This window comes from Acomys minous, assembly GCF_964271855.1.
Source record: "Acomys minous genome assembly, chromosome: 5".
In the NCBI taxonomy this organism is placed as follows: Eukaryota; Metazoa; Chordata; class Mammalia; order Rodentia; family Muridae; genus Acomys; species Acomys minous.
This window is the reverse complement of record NC_140494.1, coordinates 102408904-102426259: the sequence shown is the minus strand read 5'-3', so window position 1 is coordinate 102426259 and position 17356 is coordinate 102408904. Positions and strand designations below refer to the sequence as shown.

The following is a 17356-nucleotide window of genomic DNA, read 5'->3' as shown; positions in this document are numbered from 1 at the left end:
CAGATGAGGGTGAACAAGCATTTTCTGTGACATCTACATGGTAAACGCTTGCTCTTTGCAGGTGCCCCAGCATTATGTTGCAACTCTGCCCTTGTGCATGAAAGCCTTCACAGACTACCCAGAAGTGAATGGGCCAAACTGTATGCCAATAAAACTTTATTTGCAGAAACAAACAGTGGACAAAAATGAAGCTTGCAAGCCTTGCCCTGAACTAGCTGAAGGAGAGTTGGAGTCAGAAGGTCATGTGGCTGAGGAATTCCAGACAAGGAAGAACACACGCAAAGACCTTGGCAGAGAGTGACTGGAGGATGCGATAGGAAGCAGGCAGAGAGCAGGCATGGGGGGCACTGTGGGTCCAGCAGGCTGCAGTGTGGCTTCTTGTCTCTGTCTCTGAACCAAAAATAGGAAAGAACTGTAGGGTTTCTAAGCAGAGGGTGCTGTGGCTGGAAGGGAGATTCTGGGGACATGGCCTGCTGATGCTTTGTAAGGACCAAAACAGAGAGGCTTAGCCTGTCCCCAAAAAGAGCATAGAGGCTCACAGGGTCCTGTGGTCCCAGCACTAGGCACCAGCATAGTCAGGCCTCCTGACTCCAAGCAACATCCCGTCAGTTCTGAGAAGTGAGACACTGAGGGCAGAGTGAGGGCAGGAAGCAGCAGCAGATGCCAGTGGACAGCCACTTCCTGTAGTGACCAGCTTGTTCATGTTGACTGAGGACCACGTGGCAGACCAAATCCCAGTGCCTGATATGCATTTCAACCACAGCCATCGCTTCTCAAAGGACCGTGGAGGGCTCCTATTCAAGCCACAGAGCCCATCCTCTATAGCCCTCATAGCCTTGCTTGCCCCTTGTCCAGTCTTTCCTTCCACAAGTTGACTGGTTGCTCTTCCCAGGGGTGTTAAGCCCAGTTCAATTCCAAGAAGACAGGGCCTCAGAATCAGTTGTCCTGTTTGAAGCAAGAAACAACAGCCCATCACAGGGGAAAGAAACATATATGTGAAGTGTAAAATAGATTTCTTTATAATGGTAAAGAAACACAAATGGCCAGCACACTGCAGTAATTCTGTGGCAGCAGTCCATTCACAACACAGTGTCTAAACCAGCCTCTTAATGACAATTTCGCACTTTAAGGTAATGCTCACTCAGCTAAGACAACAGAAGAGCCTGCAGAAACCCTTATGAAGGAAATAATACTTTTGAACATATAATCAGGACCTGCAAAATTGGGTGCCTAAAGGAACAAGAAAATTATGAATTTATATTGATCTGTATCCTTAGGGGAGTTGGGGTAAATGATACTTTCTATCCAATGTTAGTTATATTTGCTTAAGTTTTCATGTTTGTCTAAGCAATTCCATCAGAAAATGTTTCTTTCAATAGCTTTGGAGTCAATACTTAGAAAGACTACACATCTACTTCTTTGTTTGTTTGTTTTGAACTTGAGATGGAGGTCTCAACAAATAGCCCAGGTTGGCCTTGAACTCACCATGTAGTCCAGGAAAGCCCTTGAACTTTCAGTGATCCTCCTGCCTCAGGCACCCAAGTACTGGGATTATAGATGTGTGCCACATACCTATGTGAACGTTTGTTTTCACAGCTGTGATCACAATCAAGCATCAGCTGCCTCTTATTTAGTGTCATAATTTCCCTACTTACCCATTCTGTGGCTCGGATATACTGCCTTACCAGGTCTTGAACTCGTTTTCTGATAGAGTGAGATGAGGGTATTGTGCACCTGAGTGCCCAGCCTGGAGGCTGTTGGCAGAGTCGGCATCTGTTACATGGTAAAACCAGCGCGTTTTAGCTGTGGAGAGCCCACTGTACATGGCTTCCTGGCTCTGTGCGCGGTATGAGCCATGACACTGACTGGAAATATTGACACCAAAAAGAATTGGGCTAAGAATTGGGGCCTTTTATTCCAGGAGAGCCAGCTTTGAAATAACCCCTCAGTGGTATGGGTTGCCCCATGGCTGTGAATCTCGGTGCCCCAGTCAGTCCCTGTGTCCTGTTTGTCACTTAATTGTTCTTTGTACTCTGCAACAATACAGCCAAGAGTCAGAACATCTCACAGGGCTGCTACAGCCCAGATTGTTCATCCTATTCCTCAGCTTCCTAAGTTTCTCACGGCAGCACTGCTGGTCTGAAAGCTGAAGTTGGTGGCACATGCCTAATCTGTCTAATAAGCTAAGATTGCAGCGTGGAGCTCTTTGGAGAGCACAGAAGAGACTGTGCCTTCTGGCCCAAACAATGGCACTCTAATGGATGCTAACACAGTACTTGAACTAAGCTTTAAAAATCCCTTTGAGGCAGCAAGTCCTACCTTAATCCCCATCCTACAGATAGGGAGAGAGACTCTGAGGCATAAATAACTTACACGAGATCACACCATATATAAGTGGAGAAGCCGGTGTAAAAGAACGTCCTCCTGCACTGGGGCCACCACCTGGAGGGTGCAGATGGTGCTCTATGCTCAAGGACCAAAAGATGCTGAAGTCCAGTATCAGCACTGCATTCTCAGCTGTGCACAGGCTGGACCACATCAGCCCAGATGATGTAGGTCTTCTTCCCTAAGATGCTATAAAATAAGAGCTAGCTGTGGCCCTACCCAGATGCATGCTTTCTCTCCCTCCCTCCATTGCAACCCCACGGCCTCTAAAACGGTGAAAGCACAGAGCAGGCAGGACAAAGCAGAGGCAGAAGTGTGATCTGAAGTGAACTGAAGCCTGTGCGTGTGGGCAAACCAGCTGTGTCTGAAGAAAGACTTGGGAGGGGGAGAGTGTCGACAAGGTGGAGTGAGGGAATTTGTTTGGCTGCAGTTAGAGGCACAAATGTTGTGATGAGAGAGTGACATCTCCTGCCCACCCCTGCAAATGTGTGACATGGATGGTACCCAGTGGGTGGGGCAATTAGCCTGTATCCCAGGGCACCTGGCTCTACCAGCTCTGTCTTTCTGCAATTAGGTTGCTGGAGCTAATAGCAGCCACGCCACTTTGTTGGAGCTGATGGGTCTAATAATTTCTTGAGGCTAATATGAGAGTGGGTGGGAGACTCATTTCCTGACTGGAGCTCAGGGGCTAATTAGTCTATTTGCCAGGTCCCCAGAGGTGAAGCCTTGGAGAGTCCATTGCTGAGGCTGTCATATCTGGCTATGGAAAATTCTTTTCTACCCGTAGATGTTGTAGGGACCACGTTTGTTGCTTGGGTCGGGCTGAAGAGCTGGGGAGGCTTCGAGCAGGTGGCCTTGCTGGTATGAAGTATGAGTCCAGGGTGACAATAGGCTGCTAGAGAGTTCCGTCTTGTCCTGAGCAGCCTGGCATCCAGCCTGCTCAGTTTTATGTTCCTCCTTTCCAAGAGGAGTTCTTCCCAGCCTAGCAGACTACGGGGAGCCAATTCTATACATATCGAAGGCAGGAAAACAGAGGAGAGAGAGAGAGTTCTACTGAATTTATGGGGTGTCAAGACCAAGGAGAAGAAAGTTGTGTTTCTAAAGTCCATATTGAGTGGCTGAGGGGCTCTTAAGGCCACTTCCAGTTAGTCTAGTTTACTCAGATAAAAAAAAAAAAAACATACACACTAGTGCCCTCACTCTAAAAGACATCAACAGAGTTGGAAAAGATCAAAGACTTAGGATCTGGCTCTAGATTCGAACCCATGCCAGAGCTACCAGCTGTGACTTTAGGAGATGAGCCATTAAGCCCATCTGAGCACATTTTTTCATTAATAAAATAGAAACACCATGAAGCCTCCAAAGCATGATGTGAGAATTCAAAGAGGTGATAGACTGGCATATTTGACACAACAGGTGTCCCATAATTATTACCCACCCCCCCTCTGTTTGGAAATCTCACAGCACAATCATCACTAGGCAATGATGTCATCTGACATGTCTCTTTGAGAGAAAACAGGAGCTCCAGAGGCCACAGTAAAGCTCATTTGTGTTCTGCCCAGCAAGAACAAAGTGCAGATAGGAAAACAGCGGCATTCCCTGCAGTTCCCTGCCAGGAGCAAGGTGCTGGGGTCTGAGCATCCACAACATTGTTGGGGGAGATGCACCAGGAAGTAAAAATGTGCCTCAGAGGTTCAGAAAACAGAGCTCTGCAGGCTTCCATGGGAAGATTCATCTGGGGTTTAGAAGCACAAGGTTTAGGGTTTAGGCCTCTTAGCTAATGGCCTGTGGTCCTCAGACAAGTTGGGTGGGATCTCTTATGGTACATAAGATAAAGCACAAAGTGTACGTAAAACTGCCGTGCCTTTGCAGAGGTGGAGAAAGCTTTCTCCTTTCTGATGGCATCTTTCCAGGGGGATGGAGAGGAGCTTTTGCTGTTCAACCTTTTGCCACCAGTAAGGCTCACCTGTCATGACCCATGGGTTCATGCCCAGTCTTGGAAGGCCATCAGATATTCCAGCTGGTGGCCCAAGATGGCCCTGGGTGTGGCCTTCCCTTTGCTTGGGCCACCCTCTCCAAAGCGTAAAGGCAGGTTGCTGGCATCTCCTTATTGTGCCTCTGAGCCCTCTTATTCCAGGAGGTAAGGATGAGGGCAAGAGGGAGCCAAGTCTTCATTGTGGTTGAAGCATCTGAAGGCAAACCCAAAGGCCAGCTCCAGGGGACAGCAACAGGGGACAATTGCAGGGTACATGGGAGTTCTCCAGGAAAGCTGCTGCTGGTACCTAGGAAAGCCAGCCATGTGCATCTCTGGATATTCAGAAGAGGTGGCCCTGTGCATCTCTGGGTACGCAGGAAACCATTAGCTATCTTTCATGGGTACAAACCCCAGCTACTCAACAACAGAAGTGACTAGTCTGGAGTCTAGCCAGCAGAGTTATATTGAGATCAAATATATGTGTATTGTATATGTATGCATTATTCATAGACTTTTATATCCTTGTATTCTGTATTGTTTGTTTGTAATATATTTGTGTAGTGTAAGGTCTATTATAAACAGCGTTCTGTTCCATCGGATCCCCTAGAGATTGCCAGGATGATGGAGTAGCCCACAGCATTATAAATATATACTCAAACGTTGGTTAAGAAAGCATGGTAGCTCTTGCTAACATTTGCAAAGTCAAGGCAGGAGGATTGCCATAAGTTTGAAGCCAACCGAACATGATGAAGAGGTTATATCATATTTGTGCATGTATGTATGAATGTATTATAAGCATATGTATACGTGTGTGTGTGTGTGTGTGTGTGTGTGTGTGTGTGTGTGTGTGTGTGTGTGTGTGTGCACCTGTTTGGGTGGCTAGATGTCTGCTTAGGGTGTCTTCTTTTAGCTCTTTCCACCTTATTATTTTTTTTTATTCAGGGACTCTCACTGAGCCTGGAACTGGTCAGCTAGCCTCTGAGATCCTTCCACCTTAGCCTTCCCAGGATTGTGATTAAAGGGGCACACTGCCATGCCTGGATTTTTTATTTTTTAATATGTATGCTAGAGATCCAGACTCAGAGCTCTGTAGCAATAGAGCAATCTCCCAGCCCTCTATGTAAACGGTTTTTTTTTAAAAACCACAATAATTACAAAATAAAAGACAATTTAAAAATACAGTTAAAAAAATAGAAGGAAAAATATCATTTATGGAGTGCCAGGTTATATCCATCCTCACCAGAAGTTTCTGGGACGCAGGCCTAGGAGCTCCAAAATCTCACTGAGGCTGTACAGTGAGTTTTAGGCTCCTGGTTAGAGTGAGGACTGCCGTATCAAACTAGTGTGTGCATGATCTGTGGGTTCTGAGCAGGAAAAGGAACATTTCCAATTCTAGCTGAAAGAGCCAAGGTGCCAGAGGAACGTCATAGTGAGGTGGCGGAATGCGGAGACTATGACTTGACTTACTCTTCTGACTTACTCACTCAGCCACATGCTTAACTATTACACAGGCATTCAGGTTTCTGCCCCTGTAGTCATGTGATTTCATTTGGGCTTCCCAGTAGCAAGCATTGAACACAAGGCGTCTTCACACAAGATGAGCGCTGTGCCACTGAGGTACACTCCCAGCCCTCGGCAAGCTTCCAGTAAAGGCCTAGTACACACCAGTTTCTTCGCACCTTGTAGCTGTCCTCTTAATCACATTTTTGTTTATTTTTTGAGATAGAGTCTCAACTATGTAGCCCAGGCTATCCTTGACCTAACTCACCAGGTAGCCGAAGTGAACTTCAAACCTAAAGCAATCCTTCTGCCTCCACCTTGCAAGTGTAGACATAAGCTACCATTTTTTCCTTCTTAACCAGTTTTTAAGTGTACAAACATACATGCTGCCATTCTTAATCTCACCTAGATCATTGACTTTACCGAAGGTGGCCAAAGCAAAAGAGGCCTGTGTCCCAGCCCTGCTTGACCATAACGCAATTCTCTGTTGTTTCTCCTCCTCTGCTGACAACTTCTCTGCACAATGCTACAGTCCTAACTTAATTTCTCCATTCGCCTCTCGCATCTCCTCCAAGTCTCTGATCCTTTCTTTCTTCATCCCTCTTCCCTCAAGACCCTCAATCTTGTATCATGTACCTGAGTTCTGGTCCAGTCTACTCTTCCTCCATATTGCTCCTCCGTCCTCTCCCCCCAACCCCCGTTATAGCAGAGCGCTGCCCTCTGTTGCTCTCAAGTCCAGCAAACTGCAGCCCAATCTGTCCCTTCCTCAAGCCTTCTCATCCTTTCCCCCTTGGTCTCCTCAGATTGGCCAGTGGCATGTGGCAGAGGGCCTCAGCATGGACAGCCGCCTCTACGCCTCCAATATCTCTGACAGCCTCTTCAACACCACCCTGGTCGTCACCACCATCCTGGTAAGCGGGGTTTCTCGGGCCTCCAGCTGCAACTCCTAAGGGGGGGTGTGCTTCTCCCGAAGCTCTTGCTCATGTGCTTCCCAGGAAACAGAAGATGGAAATGCTAATCACAGCTCAGAGGCCAATTTATGATGGAGAAATTGCACTCCCGTTGCTGCTTCGTATGGAAATGATATCTGATGAGGTCCTGAGCAGCTGGGGCAGGGGGGAGAGAGTCCACAGTATGCAGATGCCTCTCCCCGGGGGATCTGGGTGCCTAGGAAAGCTGTTTTGAAACCCTAGAAATGGGACCTTCTGACACAGGTGGGACAAGCTGGATGACGGACGAATCGCTTTCCCAGCAGCCCACTTTGCTTGGTAGCTGCTGTGTTCAAAACTAGCTCCTCCCCTGTCGCACCCTCAAGTGGACATCTGCGTGTCTGTGGGTTTCTGTGGCCTTTCCCTTCTCTTCCCTTCACTGTGACAAGAGTGTTCTCAATGAACCTATAAGCCCACAGACCATCTGCCCTTCTGCTTGATTCTTTTCTATTCAGTAATTACCAATAATCACCTCCCAACTCTGCCCCCTGATGTGTGTCTGGCACTATGCTCACTCCTAGAAACCAAAGATGAGTATGTACTGGTCCGTATCTTCAAAGAAGTTATCATTCAGCCGATGGGCTCAGTCAAGTACACACAGCCAAGGTGTTACCATCACCCTGAGCCCTGAAGATCTCATGATTCAGAGATCTGTCAATCAAGCCAACTACATGTTCAGCAATAATTACTTTGTTCCTCCCCACTTTGATTTTAACTAATCAAAAGGGCATTTTCTCCCACCCCACACAGCCATGCTGATAATCTTTCAGCTCAAAGCAGAGGCAATGTATAGGCTAGCTGCACAGTCTAGCCCCTACTAGACAGAGGTACAAAGTCTGCAGACATGTCTATTTCTCTTGGGCTTTTTTTTTTTTTTTTTTTGAGAAAATAAAAAGGAGCCTATAGTCCTCCATTGTTACTTTCAGGAACTCCTAAAGCCCAGGAAGGCTGGGCTGGGATTACCTGGCAAAAAGCCAGGAGGGAGGCGGGAAGCTAGAGCCCTGGGTTGTGGAGGAAGGAGCCACGGGGAGGGCAGCAAAGGCTGAGAAAGCAACATTTGCGGTGGACTATGAAAGACTGGAAGTGGTCACAGAGGGAAAGGAGAACAAAGAGCATTGCTAGGTGCTTAGAAAATGCTGGAAAGCGAGGGCTTTCCTGAGAATGGGCATGGGTTGGGAAAGGGAGAGCGTAATGGGGAACCCCGAGTCCACAGTGCTTAGGTTCTTGTATGCTTGACCATTCACTGCTCCCTTCATTTCGAGAGGAGCCCCCCGAATATTTTCATTTGTTCACCCACGGGCTATTTATTGGGCGTTTCTATGTGCTTGGCGCTCTTTAAGATACTCGGGAAACATCAATGAACCAAACACAAGATTCCCTGTCTGTCGGGAGCTTCTGTTTTAGTATGGACTATGAGGCAGGTAATAAAACGTCAACAAAGATTGAGCCCAACATATTTGAAATGCTTTGGACCCAAAATATTTCAATTTCAGAATGGTTTTCAGGTTTGAGAATATTTTCCTAGATGTTGCTAGTTGGACATCTCTAATAAGAAATTCTAGACTCTGAAACACCTGGTAGGGTCCTGTCAGCACTCAGAAATGTTTCAGATTTTGAAGTAGCTCAGGCTTGGCGTTTGCGTTAGGGATGCTTAACCTCAAGTCAAACACTGCATTAGAAGGAAGGCTGAGAGGAACGGAGGGCAGTGTCAGCTCCCAAGTGGTCAGAGGTGGCCTCCTTAAGGGGATAGAATCTGAGTGGAGACAAGACACAGGGGAAGAGGGACCCACCGCATCCCCAAACCCATTGCCAGGAAACAGCTGGAGAGAAGGGAGGGCAATGCAGACTTCCAGCTTTCAGCCTCGCCAGCTCCCAGCTCCATCTCTGCTCACCTGAGCCACTTAGAATGCCAGGAAGATTAGAGAGAAGTGATGTCCCCTATCCAGCTGAGAACTGGGGACAACATGGCTAAGCTGGTTGGTGGGAGATGTAGCTCAAGGCGTGACCACTGGGCCCTCCCTCCAGCTGTCTTTTCTACCTTTGGGAACTTGCCTTCTTTCAGTCTCACAGCCACGTAGTCTAGAGTTCAGCCCCCTCCTATGCTTCCTTGTGCCCAGTCACGGGTGGCATCCTCCCACGCACCCTTCCCACTTGCCAAGTCCAACTCCTCACTACACTCATAGCTGTCCTGTAATTTCTTCCTGCCTCCCCTTAATTCCTTAGCTTGGACTCTAAGCCCATTGTGTTCAAATAACCACTTAGCAAGCACCTCTGCATGCAGTCCTGGGACCCAGGGTTCCTCACGGGCCCCATACCTCCACGATGGCGAACTGTTCCCTCCTCTCTAGCTGCCTCATCCCTAGCTCAAAACTTGTCTCTCCCCTGGAGTCTCCCCTGGGCTGACTCCTGCCTTTTCTGTCCCTGTCTCTTCCTATGCACTCTGACCAGACATATCTTCCCATGATTATTTGACTCCCCACAGCCCCTTCCTGAATGGGAATGCCTCAAATATTGGGGTGCCTGACACAAACAGGAACCGAATAATTAGAGTCTGAGTGTGAGAATGTCTTTGGACAGAATTCGAGGAAAGAGTTTTGAGCAATTCTTTAAAAGCCAAGTTGGGATAGGAGGCAGCAAACCTGCTAGGTCGTGCTTCCTGCCGCCTCACATCTGGAATCTGACTATGCTAGAGGCTTCTACTATATTGAAGCCGGAAGGTCATGTTCTCAGATGGGAAAGTTGCTCTGATGTGTGTGTGTGTGTGTGTGTGTGTGTGTGTGTGTGTGTGTGTGTGTGTGTGTGTGTGTGTACACCTATGTACATGTATCCATATCAACATAGGGATTCTTGAGATGTCTGTGCTGGGAGGGTACTCCTGTGTGAGGCTAGTTCAAAGGAAACCAGAGTCAGTTTCCTGTGCAGAGGTAGCTGAGGTGGCCCATCCAAACCAGAAACTCTTACTAGAAACAAAGGTGCTAATTCAAGCCCGATGTGCCCCTGCAATCAGTGCTCCTGAGTGACATAGCTACAGTGTCTCACTCCTCCCAGGGACACTTGGGGTTAGCTACAACAACCATCTTCAGACCACATTTTCTGTCCTGGGTGCCATGTTAAACACATAGCTGTATTGTCACCCTGGGTTCTCCCAGCACCCTTGCTGAGGACAAGCCTGTGCTCAGCCTCTCTCATTTTCCAAAGTGCCAATGAGCCCCAGGCCTGCTGATCCTTTGGCTGACTAACGCCTCTCCCTTCCAAGATCAGCCTTGTGAACGTTTACTTTGAACATGACAGTAGATTTCAAGTGAACTTGAGAGTAGAATATGAGAAAGGAGAATTTCGTGACATTTCTTAGAATAACTTAAAAAAAAAAAAACTACTCCGGTCCTAGTGTTGAAACCCTCAGCCATGTGCTGTCCACAGGACTGAGAGGCCCTTCTCACTCATAATCAGCAGTCATCAGGGATGTGACAGTAAAAGAGAAGGGATGGCCTCAAACCCCACTCATACCACCCGTGGGAGCCGCACAGCCTTGGAGTGCGAAGAGGAAGTGCTGGATGGTTTTCATAGCCGCCTTGGCCCAAGCATGGAGCTAATTCTAATAAATGCATTGGTGTCAGAAGCAATGTGACTCCAAGGTCATGATGAGTTAGGTCCGACAGAAGATGGGATGGAGATGAATGGACCGTGGGGAGCTTCTGGAGCTGAGGACAGCCTGTGTGGTGGGCAAGGAGACTAACTTGGCTCGTCACGACAGTGGACTTGATCACAAGTCGAGCCCCACACCACCTTCACACCCGTGACACACAACCTGCCCCCGATGTGACATTCCCTCTCTGTGATGTTCAAACTACTCTCTCCATCCCAGGGTCTGGTCCTCCATCCCTCTGGCTTCAGCACAGCGGCTCAGCATTGCAGCGCGTCCCTCTGCTGGGATGCTCAGCTGTTTCTGTGGTGGAGCCTGCCTAACCCCTCTGTGCATCTTGCTCTCTCCCTGCCACACCTGACCCCCCCCCCCCCCCGTGCAGTTCTGCCAGGACCCACTCTCCGCACACGCGTTGAGCCTTTGCTCTTTACCTGCCCCCTGCACAACTCAGGCTGGCACCAGTTTGCCCCTTCTCTGTATCTGCTCCTGCACCACACCCCAAGTCCCTTCCCAACTCTGTCTCCACTCACTGCTTCCTGGAATCCGGGGCCCATGGGTGACCCCCCTCCTGTTATGCCTTCTCCAGCCTCCCTAATTTGCAGGGGTTCCTTGTCACCTAACTGTCATCACCTCGCATCTTAAAAGGAGGTTATCACCACACTGCCTAGCACCACTATCATCCAACAATACATTACAGATGGCCCATGCCCGGGGACCCTCCCACCCTGTTCTTTGTGGAAGGGAACTGCAGCTTGGAGGGAAGGTCTGACTTCAAGGTTGAGAGGCCCTTTGTGAGGGAGGCTAGCCTGATTCGTCCACCTCCCACCTTCTCCATTTGGTCTGTGTACTTCTCTATGCATTTATGTCCTAATTCTTGGAGTGCCACAAACCTTTCATGCCTGCTCGGAAAGGTCTTGTGACAAGGACCCAGCAGTGTCTCCGAGCCCTGCTCCTTTTTTTGGATGAGGAAGGCCATATTCTCCTTCTTCAGGCTCCTTCCCCTGGACCTTCGGGCCCCTGCACCCCTCATTTTTAGCCTCTGTTTGCTGGTGCTGTTATGCAGCATGGCCACTCTTCTCTTTTCATCCTTTCTAGGTTCCGTTGAAGGTGTGGCCGCCCATCACTCTTAGCCTGTCCTGCACCAGTTCCTCCCCATAGTGACCCACATTCTCCATGCCTCCAAGCCATTGGCCTGCCTTGTCCTCACCAGCATGTTTAATCTCTGCTGGTCTCGCCCCCCACCCCCACCCCCACCCCGTGTAGCCTTCCACCATCTCAAACCCAGCATGCCCTAGTTCTTCTTTCCTGCCGCACCTGGCCAATGTGACACCATCATCAGTCACCTATGCAGATGCCAAGGATCTTAGGACCCCCTGTTCTCTGCACCCGACACACAGCCAGGCATGGAGCTGACCTTCCTGGGACTTTGTATTCTTCTAGCTCTTTCCAGTCTAGGGTGAGCCATGTGTGCTCAGGGTTCTGTCACATATCAAGACAAAACCTGTCCATGACCTAAGTATTCCCTGTCAGCACTTAGTTTTTTTTTTTTAATCACAGTTTTATGACTTCCAAGTCCAAGATGCTCCTCGACTACATCATCTCATGTACAATTTCCTCCCCCCATATTCAGGCCCATGTTGAGCCTTGTTCATCTCCCTCTATTTCTCTTCCAAGCCCTTTTGGTACAACCCATATTCCAACTACCTGGAGACCCCCCAGTGGGTCTCCAATGAGCTGCACCCCTCCCCCATGGAATTGTATCTGAACATGCCCTTCCCTGGCCTATAATGGCCCAGTCCCCACCTTTTGGCCTACAAGTGTTTCCGTATCTCTCTACGAGAGCCCAGTGTAAATCTCCCTTCACTGTGGCACTTTCTCTAGACATCTCACCGGTGTGGCCCGCCTGCTTCCCAGTGCTCGCTGCCTTGCAGTACAGCTGTTCGCTTATGCTCATGGTCCTTTTAAACTTTGGCACAAGGTCTTGCTATGTAGACCAGGTGGACCTTGACCTCCACAGAGATCTGCCTGCCTCCACCTCCTGCGTGCTGGAATGAAAGGTGTGTGCAGGACACCTGGTTTGTCAGCAATATATACGTCAACATTTCTTTCTGAGTTGGAGTTATTTCTTAACATGTTAAACCTCAAGTTCTAGCTTTTCTTTTTCTATTTTCTTTTTTGAAAATGACAGGAGCTCATTCTGCTTTATGGCTAAGCATCATATTTTCTTTATCCACTCATCATGTCTGTATTCTTACTTAGCCTGTTTTCCTGGAAGTATCTTTGTATTCCTTAGCAATAGGTCTGTGCATAAAAGGCAAAACGGGGTTGGGAGTGAGGACAGATGATGACTTCCAACAGTGTAAAGGGGTCTCGTCATGGCCTTATGCAGCGGGACTCCTGTATTTCTGATATGAGATGACCTTGAAGGAGCACCTTAGGGTGGGTAGAGGGCAGCTAATCACCACCTCTAAGGCTGCCTGCTACCCAAGCTACATCCCTCCTTCTACCCCACCAAGTCCCCGACCTCCTGTGCCCAGCCCTCCCCATCCCACCTGGCTGCAACACCAGGGCTAAGATGAGAATGACAGCTGCCCAGTTTTGCTGCAGGAAAACCCGTACTTAATGCTGAAGGGGAACCACCAGGAGATGGAAGGCAATGACCGCTACGAGGGCTTCTGTGTCGACATGCTCAAGGAGTTGGCTGAGATCCTACGGTTCAACTACAAGATCCGCCTTGTCGGGGATGGCGTGTACGGTGTGCCTGAGGCCAACGGCACCTGGACAGGCATGGTTGGGGAGCTGATTGCTCGGGTAAGGAGTCCAATGGTCTGTCCTTGTCTGTGTGTGTGGTGGCGGGTGGCGGGTGGCGGGGGGAGTAATGGAGGCATGGTATGTGCTCTCTGCGTCACTTACCTGGTCAGTCATACTTATGTGTGTCTATCCATTTCAGAAATCTTTAGCTAAGTGGTGAAAATGACTGCTATGATTCCTTCTCCAGGAGCAATTTGGATTTGGGTTTTGGGATTCTATTTTTAGGTGCTCCCTGTGTTTTATTTGTTTGCTGTGGTGGTTTTGTCGCTCATTGACACTCCCTAGTCAAAGCTTGAACAGGCCCTGGGAAAGCAGAGGACACCCACATCAGCTGACTTTGATGTGTGGGAGCTGTAAAGGGGAACTCGGTAACATTCGGAACTAAGGCTGAGGTATCGGGGTGTGGCTCACAGTCGTGGTTAATTTGTTATTTTTTTGTGGTATTTCCCCCATTATTAATGTCTGTTTACAGACCAAGAGCCAACATGCACTTGTATGTGCTGTTGGTTTTCAAGGTAAGTGGGTGACTTGATTAGAATTCAGGTGAGCGCCATAGAATGCCAGTCTCCTGTCAGGTTAGAGCAAGGGCTTAGAAAGTTCTTCTAGGGAAATAAAATCTTGTTTTCCTTGCAGACACTATCAACAACAGTAAAAATTAATGAAATCGTTGCTAATTCACTGTCCATGTTTCTACGGTTGAATTTTAATGACTGGGACAGGTAATGAGGACCAAATGCAGAGAGAACAGGTCTTGGTCTTTCTGTGAGCTTGAACCCTTGTTTCCTCTCTAGGATTTCAAGGCTGGAAGCAACTTCCATGGCCTCCCAGCATGTGGTGATGGTCCTGGGCTCTCCATGCAGTGTCTCTGATCTCCTTGGACTATTTCTGCCTCCACTTCACACATAAGCAGTCAGAGCTTTGGGAGCCTAATGGCTTGTTAAAGGTTATACCGTATTAGATAGTGCTGGCATTCATGCTCAGATCCCGTTCTTCATTGAATAGAAATCATATACTACGTAGAGGCGTTCCCTCCATGCTGATGGCCTCATATGATTATATTGTCTGGTGATATCATAACTGCCTTAGTTTGCACACTACATATGATGATGATGATCTCATAAGATTCTATCACCCCAGTGATGTCACAGGTGTCTTTATGTCTTCCATAATGTTTACACCGTGACAAAAATCACCTAACAACTCATTTCTCAGAATGACTATCTCCATGATAGGCCCTCTATGACTATAATAAGACTTTAATCCTTTCTGTGTGCCAAGCTCAGGATGTAAGATAACAGTTTTTAATCCCCGTCTTTGAGGCTATAAATACTACTTAGATTGTTCAAGTAGTAGGTTCCCCTCAGCGACTGCAAAGAGTTCTGTGTAAGTGAGAGCTGTGGAAGAGGTGTTTAAGAGCTAATGAGGAGGATGCTGAGGGCCAGGCCAGGCAGCACACACAGCAGCATCTTCAGGGCCCCAGCAGGGTAAATAGCAAACCTCAACCAAGGAATTATGAACCACGCAGAGGGCCTGAGGTTCAGGGTGAGCCTGTCAAAAGCAGCATCTTGCTTATAGACTGGTGCTTGGGGGATGAGGCCAGTGGGTCAGCAGAAGCTTCAGCAAGGTCTCAGGATGGGGAGGTTTGAGTGAGAAGGGCCCCCATAGTCATGTATATTTGAATATTTGGTCCCCAGTTGGTGAAACTGTTTGGGAAGGATTAGGAGGAGGTGTGGCTTCGTTGGAGATGTGTCACTGGGATGGGGTTTGAGGTTTCAAAAGCCTATGTTTATGTTTTCTCCAGTGTTCTCTCTCTCTCTCTCTCTCTCTCTCTCTCTCTCTCTCTCTCTCTCTCTCTCTCTCTCTCACTCACTCCTTCTCTCTCATGCCTCACACTATGGATCAGATGAGAGCTCTCGGCTACTACTCCAGTGCCGTACCTGCCTGCCTGCTACCATTCTTCCTCCCATGATGGTTATGAACTCTAAGCTCTTATTAAACACTTTCTCCTATAAGTTGCCTTGGTCATGGTGTCTCTTTCTAAAAACATGAAAGTAACTAAGACACCAGTGTCTCGGCTATGCAGACTCACCCTGCGTAGATCCAGAAAGGCAATTGATGCTTTTCTCTTCAGTCCCAGACCCTTTCTAGAACACTCATTTGAGGACTTTCTCATGAATACTAGGCTATGCAGTCAGCCCACAGCAGGCTGAAATGTAAGCCCTTTCTTTGACTTTCATCAATGTCTTTGGTCACCTTGAGCCCAGCTCTTTAGTCCTCCCAGGCTGCCTAGTGTCTGGCAGGAAGACTTCAGGGATGGAGGAGTCACTGTACAGCCATCTCCTTATTAGCCCCCTAATGAGCTATGACATGGGCCGGCAGAGAGGGAGAAGATCCTGGCACACAAGGGCATGCATCTACATACTGAGTGACTTGGGCGATTAGACAGGGGTCTTAAAATTCACCGCAGCTTGTCTTCCAACAAAAACAGTGCTCTGTATTGGACATGTCATAAGTATTTGAATTGTCTTGTGCCAGCCTCTCTGAAAAGCAGAAGCTAAGACCAAGGCCAAAGTTTATGTGCAAATTTCAAAGAGTGTAATTCCAAGGAATGGATAAGGAAGGCTTGCCTGGCAGGAAGAGAGCGAGCACATGTCAGAGAGCGTTAGAGTGGCATCCATCCTTAGCTCTGTACCTCAGCCTTCAAGGCCTGATGGAACTGTTGCTCAGCAAACAGCACACAGCTGGGAGAAGGGCAGTGTGGGTCCCAGCTCTCACTCCCTGGAAGTCAGGTCACAGGACATCACTTCTTCCACTGCTTGGGCTGCACCAGGACCCTGGGTGCCATTAAGGAGTTGAATCTCATGGTACCAGTGACAGAGATGAAGGGTAGGCTGATCTTGTGAGTGATGTGACCCTGAGCTATTGGTCCTCACTGTCCTTAATCCTGTCTGAAGCTGATGAGCCCTGGAGGTTTAGACTCAAGGGATCAGCAGCCTTGGGAAGTCTCGGGATATAAGCACCTAGTATGAAGACTGAGGGTCATCAAGAGCAGACACAGGGCAGTTGAGAACACTACATGATGTGGTCCCAACCACCAAGTCACCGGTAGACCTCTGCTGAGCTCCCTCCAGTGGGAAGGGACTGGCGTTTTGTGAGTCACTGCACTGCAATGCAGCTGCTGAAGAGTCACCATTCAGGATGGAGGTCAGGAATGGTGACAGGGATTCCTCCGGATGGAACAAACTGAAAGATAAGAAGCTGGACTGGGCCAAGAAGATGTTCTGAGACCATTTTGGTATACCAGTCTGAAGGGATGAGGTGTCAGGTGTCCGCAGACAGGGCTGTCTTCCACATCGTCCTGGACATAAAAGCTAGGCCAATAGAGCTACAACTTCAGCAGCAAGGGAGATGGTGTGACACCAAAGAAAACCCTTGGGACTTGGGACTCACTACAGAATCTCAAGGCTTATACAGAAAAGAATGTAGCAGTAACCTGTGCAACCGAATGAGAGGAAAGACAGGGTGGTCTGGTGATGGTCTTAGACCCTTGGCCTGCAATTACTTCCTTTTACAAGGTGTTGCCGGACGCATGCGTAGCCACTGTAGAAGGGCAGTCAAGCGCTTCCTGTATATGTGTGAAAATCATCCCAGCATGCCTTTCATGTAGGTGTCACTAGCATCGGTTGTGTACAGGGAGTGAAAACACAGGGACTCACAGAAGCAGGGCTAGAGGGCCAGCACCCTGGTGCTGGTGGGGCTGAGTGTGAGCAGGGGAGGGTAGCTGTTTGGAGACCTTTGGGTTTGGATTTGTTTTGCCCTAGTCAGCCATCCTCAGGCCCATCTTGGGGAAAGGTAGACACATTCATCAGAGGGAGCGCCCCCATCTACCTTCATGGTTCAGAGCAAAGCACCCCATTGGCATGCGGCCCCGTGTTGGCAGAATGGCAGGCACATTTAGGTTCAAAGAGAAAAGAGCTTTGCAAGGCTTAGATTCAAGGCTCATAAGCCTGGGACATCAAATAGCTCTTGCCAATGACATTTTGACGAATTAAG

General features: G+C 48.5%; 1 protein-coding gene across 7 annotated transcripts in view; it reads left to right on the top strand.

Annotated features, from left to right (window-relative positions):
- The window catches only part of GRIK4 (glutamate ionotropic receptor kainate type subunit 4), a 427994-nt gene that overhangs the window by 345315 nt on the left and 65323 nt on the right, over positions 1-17356 (top strand). For all 7 annotated transcript variants that reach the window (XM_084782224.1, XM_084782226.1, XM_084782227.1 and 4 more), the window contains 2 exons: positions 6664-6771; positions 13100-13303. In XM_084782224.1, coding sequence (XP_084638350.1) covers positions 6664-6771; positions 13100-13303 — 312 coding nt within the window. The remainder of the gene's footprint in view (positions 1-6663; positions 6772-13099; positions 13304-17356) is intronic.